Here is a 17,917-nt window from a genome sequence, read left to right as displayed (position 1 = left end):
ACATGGTGAGAAGATGAGATAGTGAGGTCAACTCCCTCTTGCCAGGGGGGATGCACATGGCGTCAGTGATGTAAAGGCAGTTGTTTAGCAATGCCTCCTGTGTGAGTCTCTCGCATAGACAGATTTGTGGAACTACAATTGTAGAAAGTCTAATGTACCCTGCTTGCCAGCTATGGTCAGTAAGTATTGTGGACAGCAGGCTGGAAGCGTGTGCTTGCTCCTTTAGGGCAGACGGTTGTCATTTTTGACAAAAACATCCCATTGTTCGCAGCCCATGTGGGCTAGACCTCTAGCCCATAAGGAACACAGCACACTTGCTTCTGCCCGCACCCATTGCAACAAAGTTTGGAGCCAGTTAGAGGTGTCTAGCATCGTAGGCACCTCCCACTGCATGGTTATTATCTCTTGAACAATACAAATGCTAAATCACTAAACCTATGTAAGTGTTTATCTCTTTTGGCTTCAGAGAACAGTCCGAGAAGGCAGGATGTAGGAGTGGGGGATAGTGGAAGACTGGCCAAATCTGAGATTATGGCTGTTATCTCATGGCGGATGCACTGGGGGAGTGGGGGACTCCCACACCATATGATAGAAGGCTGCTTCCAGTAATCCACATCTTGGACATTCCAGTGTTGTTGTGGGGAACATGCTCTTGCTGCGCTGGGAGGATAAATATGCCTGGTGGAGATAGTTGAATTGGGTAAATCGAAATCTAGGTATATGAGATACATCCTTCACTTGTTGAAGGACATTCGTCCACTTCTTTCAGGTCAGTGGGTGCGGCAGTACCGCATTCAAGCAGTCAAGTGCTTTTACCATGTCCCTAGAGGAGGGTGCATGTAAGACCTCAAACTGCAGGGCATTAGCACGTCTCTGACCAACCCCAAGCAGTAATGCATGCACAATGCCAGATATCGGTGGCTCTCCATCGTCAGCTCCCCAAGTGTTGGGCATCATCTGACATATGGTGCAGTACATCAAAAAGTGCCCTGGTCTCATTGAGTAAGTGTCCATAATGTCTCCATAAGTCATAAAAGTCCCACCTTCAAACTAGTCAGTGCACCTCTAGACCCGTGGACGACTCAGGACTGCAACTCTGTTGCCTTGCTGTCTGAGTGAAGGAGTAGACCATCAGTGTGTCTCCAAGGGCCAGTTGACTGGCCTCCTATTCAGAAGCCTTGGGAAGCAGAAGGTGCTCTGCTTGCTCAGCTGTGGTCCTGTAGGCAGAACTAACGAAGCGTGATGCATCTCATGACTTTGCATTGCAGCCACAGCCTCCTCTGAACTACTGCTTGCTGTGTGACGCATGCTCAACGCAGGCCTTTCCATCACAAGCCCCTAGTCAATGTCATCCTCGACGATGACACGTGACTCCCCATTGCAAGCCCCACAACTTCTTTTGAATCAGACAGTGCGCTAAGCATCTTCAATCTAGGAGTTCGCAAACCAAGCCCCTCATCGACAACATCCTCAACAACAATGCAGGACCTTGCATTCCACTTCCTCTAACCACTGCTGAGTGATGTCTCCTTGATACAGAATCTCTCAACGCCCCACAAGCAGGATTTAAGGCAGTCTTGTTCAGCAGGCCTAACTTGGTCCCTGTTCCTAACAGTGCTCCAACTCAGTCTGCCTGAACTTGTGACATTGTCCCAGTCTGACACGACGAGATCAACACAGTTGGCACTTTATGTTTCCAAGGCACTATTTTCACTTAAATGTTTACAATTACATGTCTTCTATTCTACTGATTGGATTTTTGTTGTTTTGGTGTCAAATAATTAATACGTTTTGAATGAATGTATAAATAACTATTTGTTTGATTACTCAAAATCATTACAAATCCATGCAACAAACAAGCAAAAATATTACATTTGGATTATTACAAAATTCCTGCGCATAATAACTCCAGTGGGATTGCGCCAAACTGATGGAATTTCTTGAACGAGGCTGTGTCATGACAACAGGGCGATAACATTTGGGGTACCTTGTGTATTGAATTTTGTGAACATAGGACTAGTTGTGCTTATTTCCATTAAAGAATAAATGCAGACTTATTGTCAAATCAGTCTTTTATCTGGTATAGGATGAACAGAACGATCAAAATGGCAAGTAATGCTTAAAAAACGACCTTCATAAAATTAGCACAATAAAATAGTATTAAAAGCTATAAACTGCAAAGTGCCTCGTGCTTTTGCCAACATATGATTAGTTGCACTTACCGCCATCAGAAAGTTAGCAACCCCTTTCCTTACAGTCCATAACATCAATCAAATCTCAGATACAGAATAAACAGAACAGTAAAATGACAAATAATGCTTAAGGATCCAGCTTCATAAAATCATCACAATAGTACGATGATGGTAAAAGCTAAGAAGATAAGTGTTAAGAGCTGACTCGACGAGTAATGAAACGTGACCCTCTGGAACCTGCACGGAGCTACTTTTCGGAAACTGGAGAGTTTTTAAAAATGGCCTGTAGGAATTTTGCATAAGGACCGAGTTTGGAAATTACCTTGGTATCCAAACAGTGGGACGCTGCTTCTTTGCAGGCGCTTAAGGTATTAAAAAGCATGCCCTGTTTAATGTGACATTTCCATTCAGCGCTCACAGCAGGGCAGCAGCATAAAAGATGAATAAAAGATCCCTGTTTTAAGGAGCACAGCCTACAACGTACGGAGAAATACAAAACCAAGGACCAGGACAGTCCTAGCTGTTTCACTGGAAGTAGCAGAAATCTCATCCTCACAATTAATAACCTCACAGGACTTTTGATATTTGCTTGCAGATAATAATGCGGAAGCAGAAAGTTATAGGAATCTAATAGTAAATATGCGAACTTATTCTAAGTGAATTCTATCATATGTTCTGCCCGGCTTAAAAATAATACCCGACCGTTCAATGTTGATTTCAGGGACAATCTTGTCCGATTGTTATACCCTGTATTTCTAGGGACTGAAGTGCTTCCTTTTATTAACTCGCCCAGGGATTAGCAGGAGTGCTTTTTTGCCCAACCAGTACTCAACCAATAATGGACTTCAGGTTCCCTTCTTTTGCTCTAAATATGATAAGACAATATTTAAAAAAAACATCTTTGCAGCAAGATCTTGCTTTAATAGCCAACCTCTAAGCACACCTGGGCCCTAGAAGAGTTGCTAGAGAGCTTAAATAGTTTCCTGTAAACTTTGCATTGACCTTGATCTAAGGTCGAGGATACCCTGCTAGGGTAGGCTACCATGGAACCATGATGACTATAGATTAAAGCTGACAGGCGTTTGGCTTTGCAACAGTTTAATGAGGGGAGGATGATGGGCTATGAAGTTTAGCTTGTAGTCTGCACAAGGTATAAGCAAAACTGGATCCCTTGTTCCTCAATTTAGCCCGGTGCCTTTTTTGGTCAGCCATGCACCTAAGTAGTTACATGCTCAAGGTGGCTGGGCCTACCTGCCATTTATTCAGTATTTTATTAGCAAACGTCCCAAACACCATGACCTTGGATTTTGATTCATTAAGGAGTAGCTTAGTTATCAAATTGAAGTTGTGAGGTCTATAAAGAACTCTTTGAAAGGCAATGTAACTCTTATCCAATAGAACAATGTCATCGGCATATTGAAGAAGTTGAATATGGCGGCTATGAATTTTGAGCGGAAATGATCTAGTAGAGCCCAGAGCTAGGCCAATGTCTGCCGTATACAGGTTGAAGAGGGCTGGAGCCAAAACGCACCCCTGTTTCAAACCTCTAGTCATATAAATCTTTGTTGAAACCCCACAGCAATTGCCAATTTTCATTTGTACCCTGCTATCAGAATATAATGAGATTAGGGCCTGCAGTAAGGGAGTCGGAATGCCCCAAACTTGAAGTCTACTGCTATGTATGTGTCTGCCAACTTTATCCAAGGCCACTGAATAGTCTATGAAGCTGGTGAATTAAAAAGGGCTCTTGTTAACAATGGCCTCCCGTGCCAGGAATGAAGCTAGAAAGATGGTGTAGGAAGTTGGCTCTGTATGTGCTACTTCAAAGTAAGGAATAGCATGCACAGAGTCCAAGGGTTCCCCTTAGAGGTAAGATAGTGGCAAAAAGAGATAATACTAATGCTCTATTTTGTGGTAGTGTGGTCGAGCAGTAGGCTTATCAAAGGAGTAGTGTTAAGCATTTGTTGTACATACACACAGGCAATAAATGAGGAACACACACTCAGAGACAAATCCAGCCAATAGGTTTTGTTATAGAAAAATATATTTTCTTAGTTTATTTTAAGAACCACAGGTTCAAATTCTACATGTAATATCTCATTTGAAAGGTATTGCAGGTAAGTACTTTAGGAACTTTGAATCATTACATTAGCATGTATACTTTTTACATAAAACACAATAAGCTGTTTTAAAAGTGGACACTGCAATTTTCACAGTTCCTGGGGGAGGTAAAGTATGGTTATTTTTAACAGGTAAGTAAGGCACTTACAGGTTTCAGTTTTTGGTCCAAGGTAGCCCACCGTTGGGGGTTCAGAGCAACCCCAAAGTTATCACACCAGCAGCTCAGGGCCGGTCAGGTGCAAAGGTCAAAGAGGTGCCCAAAACACATAGGCTTCAATGGAGAGAAGGGGTGCCCCGGTTCCAGTCTGCCAGCAGGTAAGTACCCGCGTCTTCGGAGGGCAGACCAGGGGGGTTTTGTAGGGCACCGGGGGGGACACAAGTCAGCACAAAAAGTACACCCTCAGCAGCGCGGGGGCGGCCGGGTGCAGTGTGCAAACACGCGTCAGGTTTGTAATGGTTTTCAATGAGAGACCAAGGGGTCTCTTCAGCGATGCAGGCAGGCAAGGGGGGGGGGCTCCTCGGGGTAGCCACCACCTGGGCAAGGGAGAGGGCCTCCTGGGGGTCACTCCTGCACAGGAGTTCCGTTCCTTTAGGTGCTGGGGGCTGCGGGTGCAGGGTCTTTTCCAGCTGTCGGGAAATGGAGTTCAGGCAGTCGCGGTCAGGGGGAGCCTCGGGATTCCCTCTGCAGGCGTCGCTGTGGGGGCTCAGGGGGCACAACTTTGGTTACTCACAGTCGTAGAGCCGCCGGAGGGTCCTCCCTGAAGCGTTGTTTCTCCACCAGTCGAGTCGGGGTCGCCGGGTGCAGTGTTGCAAGTCTCACGCTTCTTGCGGGGAGTTGCAGGGGTCTTTAAATCTGCTCCTTGAAACAAAGTTGCAGTTCTTTTGGAGCAGTGCCGCTGTCCTCGGGAGTTCCTTGTCTTTTCTCGAAGCTGGGCAGTCCTCAGAGGATTCAGAGGTCGCTGGTCCCTTGGAAAGCGTCGCTGGAGCAGGTTTCTTTGGAAGGCAGGAGACAGGCCGGTAAGTCTGGGGCCAAAGCAGTTGGTGTCTTCTGTTCTTCCTCTGCAGGGGTTTTTCAGTTCAGCAGTCCTCTTCTTCTTGTTAGTTGCAGGAATCTGTTTTTCTAGGTTCAGGGAAGCCCTTAAATACTAAATTTAAGGGTGTGTTTAGGCCTGGGGGGTTAGTAGCCAATGGCTACTAGTCCTGAGGGTGAGTCCACCCTCTTTGTGCCTCCTCCCAAGGGGAGGGGGTCACATCCCTAATCCTATTGGGGGAATCCTCCATCTGCAAGATGGAGGATTTCTAAAAGTTAGAGTCACTTCAGCTCAGGACACCTTAGGGGCTGTCCTGACTGGCCAGTGACTCCTCCTTGTTGTTTTCTTTGTTTCCTCCGGCCTCGCCGCCAAAAGTGGGGGCCGTGGCCGGAGGGGGCAGGCAACTCCACTAGCTGGAGTGTCCTGTGGTGCTGTGACAAAGGGGTGAGCCTTTGAGGCTCACCGCCAGGTGTTACAGCTCCTGCCTGGGGGAGGTGTTAGCATCTCCACCCAGTGCAGGCTTTGTTACTGGCCTCAGAGTGACAAAGGCACTCTCCCCATGGGGCCAGCAACATGTCTCTAGTGTGGCAGGCTGCTGGAACCAGTCAGCCTACACAGATAGTTGGATACAGTTTCAGGGGGCACCTCTAAGGTGCCCTCTGGGGTGTGTTTTACAATAAAATGTACACTGGCATCAGTGTGCATTTATTGTGCTGAGAAGTTTGATACCAAACTTCCCAGTTTTCAGTGTAGCCATTATGGTGCTGTGGAGTTCGTGTTTGACAGACTCCCAGACCATATACTCTTATGGCTACCCTGCACTTACAATGTCTAAGGTTTGTCTTAGACACTGTAGGGGCACAGTGCTCATGCACTGGTGCCCTCACCTATGGTATAGTGCCCCCTGCCTTAGGGCTGTAAGGCCTGCTAGAGGGGTGTCTTACCTATACTGCATAGGCAGTGAGAGGCTGGCATGGCACCCTGAGGGGAGTGCCATGTCGACTTACTCATTTTGTTCTCACTAGCACACACAAGCTGGTAAGCAGTGTGTCTGTGCTGAGTGAGGGGTCTCTAGGGTGGCATAGAACATGCTGCAGCCCTTAGAGACCTTCCCTGGCATCAGGGCCCTTGGTACCAGGGGTACCAGTTACAAGGGACTTATCTGGATGCCAGGGTGTGCCAATTGTGGATACAAAAGTACAGGTTAGGGAAAGAACACTGGTGCTGGGGCCTGGTTAGCAGGCCTCAGCACACTTTCAATTCAAAACATAGCATCAGCAAAGGCAAAAAGTCAGGGGATAACCATGCCAAGGAGGCATTTCCTTACACAACCCCCCCCCCCCAAACGAAAGAGGATGAGACTAACCTTTCCCAAGAGAGTCTTCATTTTCTAAGTGGAAGAACCTGGAAAGGCCATCTGCATTGGCATGGGCAGTCCCAGGTCTGTGTTCCACTATAAAGTCCATTCCCTGTAGGGAGATGGACCACCTCAACAGTTTTGGATTTTCACCTTTCATTTGCATCAGCCATCTGAGAGGTCTGTGGTCAGTTTGAACTAGGAAGTGAGTACCAAAGAGGTATGGTCTCAGCTTCTTCAGGGACCAAACCACAGCAAAGGCCTCCCTCTCAATGGCACTCCAACGCTGCTCCCTGGGGAGTAACCTCCTGCTAATGAAAGCAACAGGCTGGTCAAGGCCATCATCATTTGTTTGGGACAAAACTGCCCCTATCCCATGTTCAGAGGCATCTGTTTGCACAATGAATTGCTTGGAGTAATCTGGAGCTTTTAGAACTGGTGCTGTGCACATAGCTTGCTTCAGGGTGTCAAAGGCCTGTTGGCATTCTACAGTCCAGTTTACTTTCTTGGGCATTTTCTTGGAGGTCAATTCTGTGAGGGCTGTCACTATTGATCCATATCCCTTCACAAACCTCCTATAGTACCCAGTCAAGCCAAGGAATGCCCTGACTTGAGTCTGGGTTTTTGGAGCTACCCAGTCCAGAATAGTCTGGATCTTGGGTTGGAGTGGCTGAACTTGGCCTCCACCTACAAGGTGTCCCAAGTAAACCACAGTTCCCTGCCCTATCTGGCATTTGGATGCCTTGATAGAGAGGCCTGCAGATTGCAGAGCCTTCAAAACCTTCTTCAGGTGGACCAGGTGATCCTGCCAGGTGGAGCTGAAGACAGCAATATCATCAAGATAAGCTGCACTAAAGGATTCCAATCCAGCAAGGACTTGATTCACCAACCTTTGGAAGGTGGCAGGGGCATTCTTTAAACCAAAGGGCATAACAGTGAACTGATAATGCCCATCAGGTGTGGAGAATGCTGTCTTTTCTTTTGCTCCAGGGGCCATTTTGATTTGCCAGTACCCTGCTAAGTCAAGTCAAAGGTACTTAAGAATTTGTCAGCCCCTAATTTGTCTATCAGCTCATCAGCTCTAGGAATGGGATGGGCATCTGTTTTGGTGACAGAATTAAGACCTCTGTAGTCCACACAAAACCTCATCTCTCTCTTTCCTTCTTTGGTGTGAGGTTTGGGGACTAAGACCACTGGGCTAGCCCAGGGGCTGTCAGAGTACTCAATTACTCCCAGTTCCAGCATCTTGTGGACTTCCACCTTGATGCTTTCCTTAACTTGGTCAGACTGTCTGAATATTTTGTTTTTGACAGGCATGCTGTCTCCTGTGTCCACATCATGGGTACACAGGTGTGTCTGACCAGGGGTTAGGGAAAAGAGTTCAGCAAACTGTTGTAGGACCTTCCTACAGTCAGATTGCTGTTGGTCAGAGAGGGTGTCTGAATAGATCACTCCATCCACTGAGCCATCTTTAGGGTCTGATGAGAGGAGATCAGGGAGAGGCTCACTCTCAGCTTCCTGGTCCTCATCTGTTACCATCAACAGATTCACATCAGCCCTATCATGGAAGAGTTTTAGGCGGTTTACATGGATCACCCTCTTGGGGCTCCTGCTTGTGCCTAGGTCCACCAGGTAGGTGACCTGACTCTTCTTTTCCAGGATTGGGTAAGGGCCACTCCATCTGTCCTGAAGTGCCCTGGGAGCCACAGGCCCCAAAACCCAAACTTTCTGCCCTGGTTGGAATCCAACCATTGCAGCCTTTTGGTCATACCAAAACTTCTGGAGCTGTTGGCTGGCTTCAAGGTTTTTGCTTGCCTTTTCCATGTACTCTGCCATTCTTGAGCGAAGGGCAAGTACATAGTCCACTATGTCTTGTTTAGGCTCATGAAGAGGTCTCTCCCAGCCTTCTTTAACAAGAGCAAGTGGTCCCCTTAAAGGGTGGCCAAACAGAAGTTCAAAGGGTGAGAACCCTACTCCCTTCTGAGGCACCTCTCTGTAAGCGAAAAGCAGACAATGCAGGAGGACATCCCATCTCCTTTTGAGTTTTTCTGGGAGCCCCATGATCATGCCCTTTAATGTCTTGTTGAATCTCTCAACAAGGCCATTAGTTTGTGGATGATATGGTGTAGTGAACTTATAAGTCACTCCACACTCATTCCACATGTGTTTTAGGTATGCTGACATGAAGTTGGTACCTCTGTCAGACACCACCTCCTTAGGGAAGCCCACTCTGGTAAAGATACCAATGAGGGCCTTGGCTACTGCAGGGGCAGTAGTCGACCTAAGGGGAATAGCTTCAGGATATCTAGTAGCATGATCCACTACTACTAGGATGTACATATTTCCTGAGGCTGTGGGAGGTTCTAGTGGACCAACTATGTCCACACCCAGTCTTTCAAAGGGGACCCCCACTACTGGAAGTGGAATGAGGGGGGCCTTTGGATGCCCACCTGTCTTACCACTGGCTTGACAGGTGGGGCAGGAGAGGCAAAACTCCTTAACCTTCTGGGACATATTGGGCCAGTAGAAGTGGTTGACTAACCTCTCCCACGTCTTGGTTTGTCCCAAATGCCCAGCAAGGGAATATCATGGGCTAAGGTCAGAATAAACTCTCTGAAACCCTGAGGCACTACCACTCTCCTAGTGGCACCAGGTTTGGGATCTCTTGACTCAGTGTACAGGAGTCCATCTTCCCAATAGACCCTATGTGTTCCATTTGTCTTGCCTTTGGACTCTTCAGCAGCTTGCTGCCTAAGGCCTTCAAGAGAGGGACAGGTTTCTTGTCCCTTACACAACTCTTCCCTTGAGGGTCCCTCTGGGCCCAAGAGCTCAACCTGATAAGGTTCCAGCTCCATAGGCTCAGTTCCCTCAGAGGGTAGAACTTCTTCCTGAGAAGAGAGGTTCTCTTTTTGGTGTTGTGTTGCAGCTGGTTTCCCAGCTGACTTTCCTTTTCTCTTGGTAGGCTGGGCCATTCTTCCAGACTCTAGCTCTACTTTTTCACCCTGTGCCTTGCACTGTGCCCTTGTCTTGACACACGCCAGTTCAGGGATACCCAGCATGGCTGCATGGGTTTTCAGTTCTACCTCAGCCCATGCTGAGGACTCCAGGTCGTTTCCAAGCAAACAGTCTACTGGGATATTTGAGGAGACCACCCCCTGTTTCAGGCCATTGACCCCTCCCCACTCTAAAGTTACCATTGCCATGGGATGTACTTTAGTTTGATTGTCAGCATTGGTGACTGGATAGGTTTGTCCAGTCAGGTATTGGCCAGGGGAAACCAGTTTCTCTGTCACCATATTGACACTGGCACCTGTATCCCTCAGGCCCTCTACACTTGTCCCATTAATTAAGAGCTGCTGCCTGTATTTTTGCATGTTAGGGGGCCAGGCAGCTAGTGTGGCTAAATCCACCCCACCCTCAGAGACTAATGTAGCTTCAGTGTGACACCTGATTTGCTCTGGGCACACTGTTGATCCCACTTGGAGACTAGCCATTCCAGTGTTAGCTGGAGTGGAGCTTGAAGTGGTATTTTTCTTGGGACAGGCCTTGTCTCCAGTTTGGTGTCCAGACTGACTACAGCTACGACACCAGGCCTTTTTGGGATCAAAGTTTTTACCCTTGTACCCAGAATTGTTTTGTGAAGAGGCTCTGGGCCCACCCTCCTGTGCAGGTTTTTTGGGGGCCTGTAGAAGACTCTTTACTATTTTTGTTTTTGGCTGTCTCACCACCCTTCACCTGGGGAGGTTTTGTGACCCCTTTCTTTTGGTCACCCCCTGTGGAAGTTTTGGACACCCTAGTCTTGACCCAATGGTCCTGATGCAGTTTATCATTGAAACAATTACTTAATAGGTGTTCTTTCACAAATAAATTATACAGCCCATCATAATTACTTACACCACTGCCTTGAATCCAACCATCTAGTGTTTTTACTGAGTAGTCTACAAAGTCAACCCAGGTCTGGCTCGAGGATTTTTGAGCCCCCCTGAATCTAATCCTATACTCCTCAGTGGAGAATCCAAAGCCCTCAATCAGGGTACCCTTCATGAGGTCATAAGATTCTGCATCTTTTCCAGAGAGTGTGAGGAGTCTATCCCTACACTTTCCTGTGAACATTTCCCAAAGGAGAGCACCCCAGTGAGACTTGTTCACTTTTCTGGTTACACAAGCCCTCTCAAAAGCTGTGAACCATTTGGTGATGTCATCACCATCTTCATATTTAGTTACAATCCCTTTAGGGATTTTCAACATGTCAGGAGAATCTCTGACCCTATTTATGTTGCTGCCACCATTGATGGGTCCTAGGCCCATCTCTTGTCTTTCCCTTTCTATGGCTAGGATCTGTCTTTCCAAAGCCAGTCTTTTGGCCATCCTGGCTAACTGGATGTCCTCTTCACTGGAGTTATCCTCAGTGATTTCAGAGAGGTTGGTCCCTCCTGTGAGGGAACCAGCATCTCTGACTATTACTTTTGGAGTCAGGGCTTGAGAGGCCCTGTCCTCCCTAGATAGGACTGGTAGGGGGGAATCACCCTCCAAGTCACTATCATCATCCTCTGTGTTGCCATCCTCAGAGGGGTTGGCTCTTTCAAACTCTGCCAACAGCTCCTGGAGCTGTAGTTTGGAAGGTCTGGAGCCCATTGCTATTTTCTTTATTTTACAGGTACCTTAGCTCTCTCATCTGGAGATGGAGGTAAGGTGTGGTGTCGAGTTCCACCACATTCACATCTGTGCTAGACATTATGCTTCTAAAAGTTGGAATACTTTTTAAGAATCTAAAACTAGTTCTAGGTTCTAATTCAAACTTTTCACAAACTTTTAAACTCTAAAAGAAATGCTAACAGGGACTAACACAAGGCCCTAGCAGGACTTTAAAGAATTTAGAAAAATTTCAAATTGCAAAAATCAATTTCTAATGACAATTTTTGGAATTTGTCATGTGATCAGGTATTGGCTGAGTAGTCCAGCAAATGCAAAGTCTTGTACCCCACCGCTGATCCACCAATGTAGGAAGTTGGCTCTGTATGTGCTACTTCAAAGTAAGGAATAGCATGCACAGAGTCCAAGGGTTCCCCTTAGAGGTAAGATAGTGGCAAAAAGAGATAATACTAATGCTCTATTTTGTGGTAGTGTGGTCGAGCAGTAGGCTTATCAAAGGAGTAGTGTTAAGCATTTGTTGTACATACACACAGGCAATAAATGAGGAACACACACTCAGAGACAAATCCAGCCAATAGGTTTTGTTATAGAAAAATATATTTTCTTAGTTTATTTTAAGAACCACAGGTTCAAATTCTACATGTAATATCTCATTTGAAAGGTATTGCAGGTAAGTACTTTAGGAACTTTGAATCATTACATTAGCATGTATACTTTTTACATAAAACACAATAAGCTGTTTTAAAAGTGGACACAGTGCAATTTTCACAGTTCCTGGGGGAGGTAAAGTATGGTTATTTTTAACAGGTAAGTAAGGCACTTACAGGTTTCAGTTTTTGGTCCAAGGTAGCCCACCGTTGGGGGTTCAGAGCAACCCCAAAGTTATCACACCAGCAGCTCAGGGCCGGTCAGGTGCAAAGGTCAAAGAGGTGCCCAAAACACATAGGCTTCAATGGAGAGAAGGGGGTGCCCCGGTTCCAGTCTGCCAGCAGGTAAGTACCCGCGTCTTCGGAGGGCAGACCAGGGGGGTTTTGTAGGGCACCGGGGGGGACACAAGTCAGCACAAAAAGTACACCCTCAGCAGCGCGGGGGCGGCCGGGTGCAGTGTGCAAACACGCGTCAGGTTTGTAATGGTTTTCAATGAGAGACCAAGGGGTCTCTTCAGCGATGCAGGCAGGCAAGGGGGGGGCTCCTCGGGGTAGCCACCACCTGGACAAGGGAGAGGGCCTCCTGGGGGTCACTCCTGCACAGGAGTTCCGTTCCTTTAGGTGCTGGGGGCTGCGGGTGCATGGTCTTTTCCAGCCGTCGGGAAATGGAGTTCAGGCAGTCGCGGTCAGGGGGAGCCTGGGGATTCCCTCTGCAGGCGTCGCTGTGGGGGCTCAGGGGGGACAACTTTGGTTACTCACAGTCGTAGAGTCGCCGGAGGGTCCTCCCTGAAGCGTTGTTTCTCCACCAGTCGAGTCGGGGTCGCCGGGTGCAGTGTTGCAAGTCTCACGCTTCTTGCGGGGAGTTGCAGGGGTCTTTAAATCTGCTCCTTGAAACAAAGTTGCAGTTCTTTTGGAGCAGTGCCGCTGTCCTCAGGAGTTCCTTGTCTTTTCTCGAAGCTGGGCAGTCCTCAGAGGATTCAGAGGTCGCTGGTCCCTTGGAAAGCGTCGCTGGAGCAGGTTTCTTTGGAAGGCAGGAGACAGGCCGGTAAGTCTGGGGCCAAAGCAGTTGGTGTCTTCTGTTCTTCCTCTGCAGGGGTTTTTCAGTTCAGCAGTCCTCTTCTTCTTGTTAGTTGCAGGAATCTGTTTTTCTAGGTTCAGGGAAGCCCTTAAATACTAAATTTAAGGGCGTGTTTAGGCCTGGGGGGTTAGTAGCCAATGGCTACTAGCCCTGAGGGTGAGTACACCCTCTTTGTGCCTCCTCCCAAGGGGAGGGGGTCACATCCCTAATCCTATTGGGGGAATCCTCCATCTGCAAGATGGAGGATTTCTAAAAGTTAGAGTCACTTCAGCTCAGGACACCTTAGGGGCTGTCCTGACTGGCCAGTGACTCCTCCTTGTTGTTTTCTTTGTTTCCTCCGTCCTGGCCGCCAAAAGTGGGGGTCGTGGCCGGAGGGGGCGGGCAACTCGACTAGCTGGAGTGTCCTGTGGTGCTGTGACAAAGGGGTGAGCCTTTGAGGCTCACCGCCAGGTGTTACAGCTCCTGCCTGGGGGAGGTGTTAGCATCTCCACACAGTGCAGGCTTTGTTACTGGCCTCAGAGTGACAAAGGCACTCTCCCCATGGGGCCAGCAACATGTCTCTAGTGTGGCAGGCTGCTGGAACCAGTCAGCCTACACAGATAGTTGGATACAGTTTCAGGGGGCACCTCTAAGGTGCCCTCTGGGGTGTGTTTTACAATAAAATGTACACTGGCATCAGTGTGCATTTATTGTGCTGAGAAGTTGGATACCAAACTTCCCAGTTTTCAGTGTAGCCATTATGGTGCTGTGGAGTTCGTGTTTGACAAACTCCCAGACCATATACTCTTATGGCTACCCTGCACTTACAATGTCTAAGGTTTGTCTTAGACACTGTAGGGGCACAGTGCTCATGCACTGGTGCCCTCACCTATGGTATAGTGCCCCCTGCCTTAGGGCTGTAAGGCCTGCTAGAGGGGTGTCTTACCTATACTGCATAGGCAGTGAGAGGCTGGCATGGCACCCTGAGGGGAGTGCCATGTCGACTTACTCATTTTTTTCTCACTAGCACACACAAGCTGGTAAGCAGTGTGTCTGTGCTGAGTGAGGGGTCTCTAGGGTGGCATAGAACATGCTGCAGCCCTTAGAGACCTTCCCTGGCATCAGGGCCCTTGGTACCAGGGGTACCAGTTACGAGGGACTTATCTGGATGCCAGGGTGTGCCAATTGTGGATACAAAAGTACAGGTTAGGGAAAGAACACTGGTGCTGGGGCCTGGTTAGCAGGCCTCAGCACACTTTCAATTCAAAACATAGCATCAGCAAAGGCAAAAAGTCAGGGGGTAACCATGCCAAGGAGGCATTTCCTTACAGATGGTGTCTAAGGTACTGCAGCTACGCCTAAATCCTGGCTGACAGAAACAAATTATTTGTTTTTCCTCTATCCAAGCTTCCAATTTGTTCAATAAAATTCTAGCATATGCTTTTCCTTCCACATCTAGCAATGCAATGAAGCGATAAAATGAGAGATCACCCCTGTTGCCCTTTTTGAACAGAGGGCAAAAAATACATCCTCTCCAAGGATCTGTAACCGTTGATATTTGGAACGTTGCCTTTTATAGCGGAGTTAACCAGTCAGCCCAGAAATCTAGATATGTCTTTAGCACAGCATTTGGCATGCCATTTGGCCCCAGTGCACCATGGGCTCTTCCTTTCTATAAGGCTGATTCTGTGCTATGTCTGTTAATGAATTGCCCATGAAGGAAGGCCAGCGCTCTATGGAGAAACCCAGGGGGTGGGAGAATGGGAGTGCACTAAGTTCTTCATCAACATATAATTGCATAATGTAGGATTCCTCGGACCTCAACACTAACTCCATTTTCAACCAGTGGACCGTGATCTTCATCAAGCTTATTGATAAACTTCCAGAATTTGCTACGGTCTCTAGCTTTTGATATCTTGCACAAGATTAGCCATTGAGAGTCCATGTTTTTCTTTTTTGCGGCCCGATTCTTCCTCCTGTACTCTGTTTGCAGGTGGTGGGTTTGAGCTTGAGACAATGGATCCGGACCCTTGCTATGCATATGCCTTATTTACCTTTTGACTTTTAATTTTAGATAGATTAATTCAGTGGTACACTATTTCTTAAGCATTGCTTTATTTGGTAAGAGAGGGATTGAGCTACAAGTACCTGAGCCCACTTTAGTCAGCAATGACTGAAAAATCCTTGGCCATCATGTCACAAGGCAGGGACAAAAGCTGTCCGACGATCCAGACACTCTGGACAGTTTTGCCAAAGTTTTAATCCTGTCCTTTTCCAGTACTTTCCAGTTCAGCCTCTTCAACGTCTGTGGGGATATTCATCACTGTTCCAATGGAGTAACCCATCTACCAAGATCTAAATCAGGCCTTAGTTTCCAACAGGGCCCGTTTTCTAACTTGCACATATGAAAACGAGAACATTTTTAAACTGTGGATTGGTGACTATTTGCCATTTCTTTGTAAACTCAATGGACAAATTAGTGGAAGAAAACGGTATGGATAGGAAAATATATTTAAAGATATCCAAGGTTAAGGCACTTCCTCTGCAATGGGTTTGTAGGCTTTCCCACCCAGTGATGGTGCACAACTCACCACTCTAACAGGCTTTGATGAGTCTAGGGGAAGTGGCCACTCTATAAGGCGCATTCTGAGTTTCTGCCCACTGTACTAGACACATGAGCCCATAGGGGCATTACTTCAAGGTAATGGATGCACCATGTGGAAGATGATGCCAGCTAGTTAAAAGATGTCATGTTATGACTATCATAAACAATTAAAAGTTAAGACCCTACTTAATATTTTTATTACACATTGAGATTTCGTATGTTGAATCCGCCCGTGTAGGGAGATTGACTTCAGAGACTGGGTACAGCAGGCTAGATTGTCACTTAATACAGGAATGCTCCAACACTTTAAGACTTCAGGAGGACCAGCGCAGGATATGAATTGAGACTACTAAGAAGCAATTCCAAAGTTCTTTAATACAATGTGTAAAATGCCTGGTATCTAGGGTTAGGAACAAAGACAATGAAAATGACATTCGTACTGGATAAGAATAGAGCTGCACTCTTGTGGATGCGCAAGAAGTCTCCTTGCATGTCATTTTTTTCTTTTTTGTCATTGGGGAAGAGACTTAATTGATGTCTCAGCTATGGAAACGGAGTGGCTCAAGAGTAATGGGTGGTAATTGTCAGTGCTTCATGAACGTTCTGAATGTTATAGGAATGCAAATAAAACTACTGGAAACAATATTTGAGTGTTTTACATTCTTTGGTGCTGTTTGGGGCAAACAAACAGCGAGATACGTATAATGCACAACTTTGTACCCTTGCCCAATCCAGATTTTCCACTTACCAACGCTAGGAGGAAAAGTGGCATGTGCAGGGCTGCAGTAGATCAGCACAGTGCCTCAAGCCTTGCTGATCTAATTTGTCTGGCACTTGCCAGTACTCACATACCGTCTCAATTCTGGATGCCACCCTCTGGCACAGAATAAGTATGTTCAACTCACGCTCCGGGATACTGCTTACCTTGCACAGGACACCCTCGCCCGACCCTTACCCATGTCATTGGCTTTCCTGGGCACCATGCGCCTCTGCAGCCTCATCATCTTGATGGCATCCAGGCGGATCTCCACGATGTTGTTGAGGAAGGCCAGCAGTGGGGCGAGTGGAAAGGCCGCCACAAAAATGGTGGTGAAGCTGTACTGGATCACTGTGGATTGTAAAACCGAACACTGAGGCCTGTAAAATCGACCAAGAGGGCAAGAGGGCATCATGGCGAGAAAGACTGAACAAACGGGAAAGCAACAGTGAAAATCAGTGGACGCAGAGCGACGCAGTGCAAAGATGGAGACACAGAAATAAAGCGAATACGACTGCTAGCGAGAAGGGCTCTCAGAGGACAAGACAGCAAAACAGATAAAAAGACCGATCCTTGGCATTACGGGACTAAAGGTGGAACAAATGCCCCAGAGATTGAGAAAAGGAGGTGCGGACAAGGAGTTACAGGAAGGAAAACTGCTAGAGCGAGGAGTATTCAGCAATGAGAAACAGATGAACATAGGAAGGACGTGGCATAGACACCACTGACAGACGGCGTCATGCTATGGGCCCTTTAGGTGTAAGTGGTGAAGATGACCATAGAGAACAATGACAGCCCTCAAAAAACAGAAACTCACAGTAGTGCAGAGAGAAAGGGACGAAGGTCGCCAAACAAAGATGTACATCTTACAGGAGAGGCAGCAATACACAATAAGAGGTACAGGTGATGTGCAATGCACACTAAAGTAGCTGATGAAAGGCTGTGAAGGGAATCATAGGGCCGAGGGGAAAACAGCTGCTTATGCGGCATGAATGTGAGGTAAAGAGAGCGCCGCAGGACAGAGTGCAGGTCGGGAAAAAAAGGCCAAAAAACAAGAGAAACACTATAGAAAAAAACAAAACTTAGTAGCTCGCAAAGCGTTCATCTAGTCTAGATCTCACTCACCCATTTCCAAAAACTCATCAAACAAGCTGAAGACATTGACTTCCACTTTGTTGTAGTTTTTTAGCCAGTTCGCTTTGCAGGGGTCTGGCATGCCATCTTCTGTGTGGACTTGACCCTTTCCATTTGATTTTCCACATATTTTCTGGAATTTGGACTTCAGATACCTGCAGAGACATGAACAAGAGCCCTCAAATCGACAGTTTGTGGGCCCTATTACGTCAAAGGTTGAATTTCTTCTTTTTGAGAGGGGCACTGAGTTGCATGACGTTTTAGGTATCATACATACCAAAGACAAAGGCATCAAAAAAGAAACGACCCCAAATGAAGCAGTGGCGATAAGTATGGAGACTTTGGGGATCACTTAGGTTTTGG

At 47.1% G+C, this 17,917-nt stretch overlaps 1 protein-coding gene across 4 annotated transcripts in view; it reads right to left on the bottom strand.

Annotated features, from left to right (window-relative positions):
* ANO9 (anoctamin 9) overlaps positions 1–17,917 on the bottom strand; it is a 386,417-nt gene that overhangs the window by 61,341 nt on the left and 307,159 nt on the right. For all 4 annotated transcript variants that reach the window (XM_069223191.1, XM_069223192.1, XM_069223193.1 and 1 more), the window contains 2 exons: positions 17,546–17,709; positions 16,619–16,771 (listed from right to left, as the gene is read on the bottom strand). In XM_069223191.1, coding sequence (XP_069079292.1) covers positions 16,619–16,771; positions 17,546–17,709 — 317 coding nt within the window. The remainder of the gene's footprint in view (positions 1–16,618; positions 16,772–17,545; positions 17,710–17,917) is intronic.

The sequence above is a fragment of the Pleurodeles waltl genome, chromosome 3_1, assembly GCF_031143425.1.
Source record: "Pleurodeles waltl isolate 20211129_DDA chromosome 3_1, aPleWal1.hap1.20221129, whole genome shotgun sequence".
Lineage (NCBI taxonomy): Eukaryota > Metazoa > Chordata > Amphibia > Caudata > Salamandridae > Pleurodeles > Pleurodeles waltl.
The sequence above is the reverse complement of the archived record's forward strand: the minus strand, read 5'-3'. Positions and strand labels throughout refer to the sequence as shown.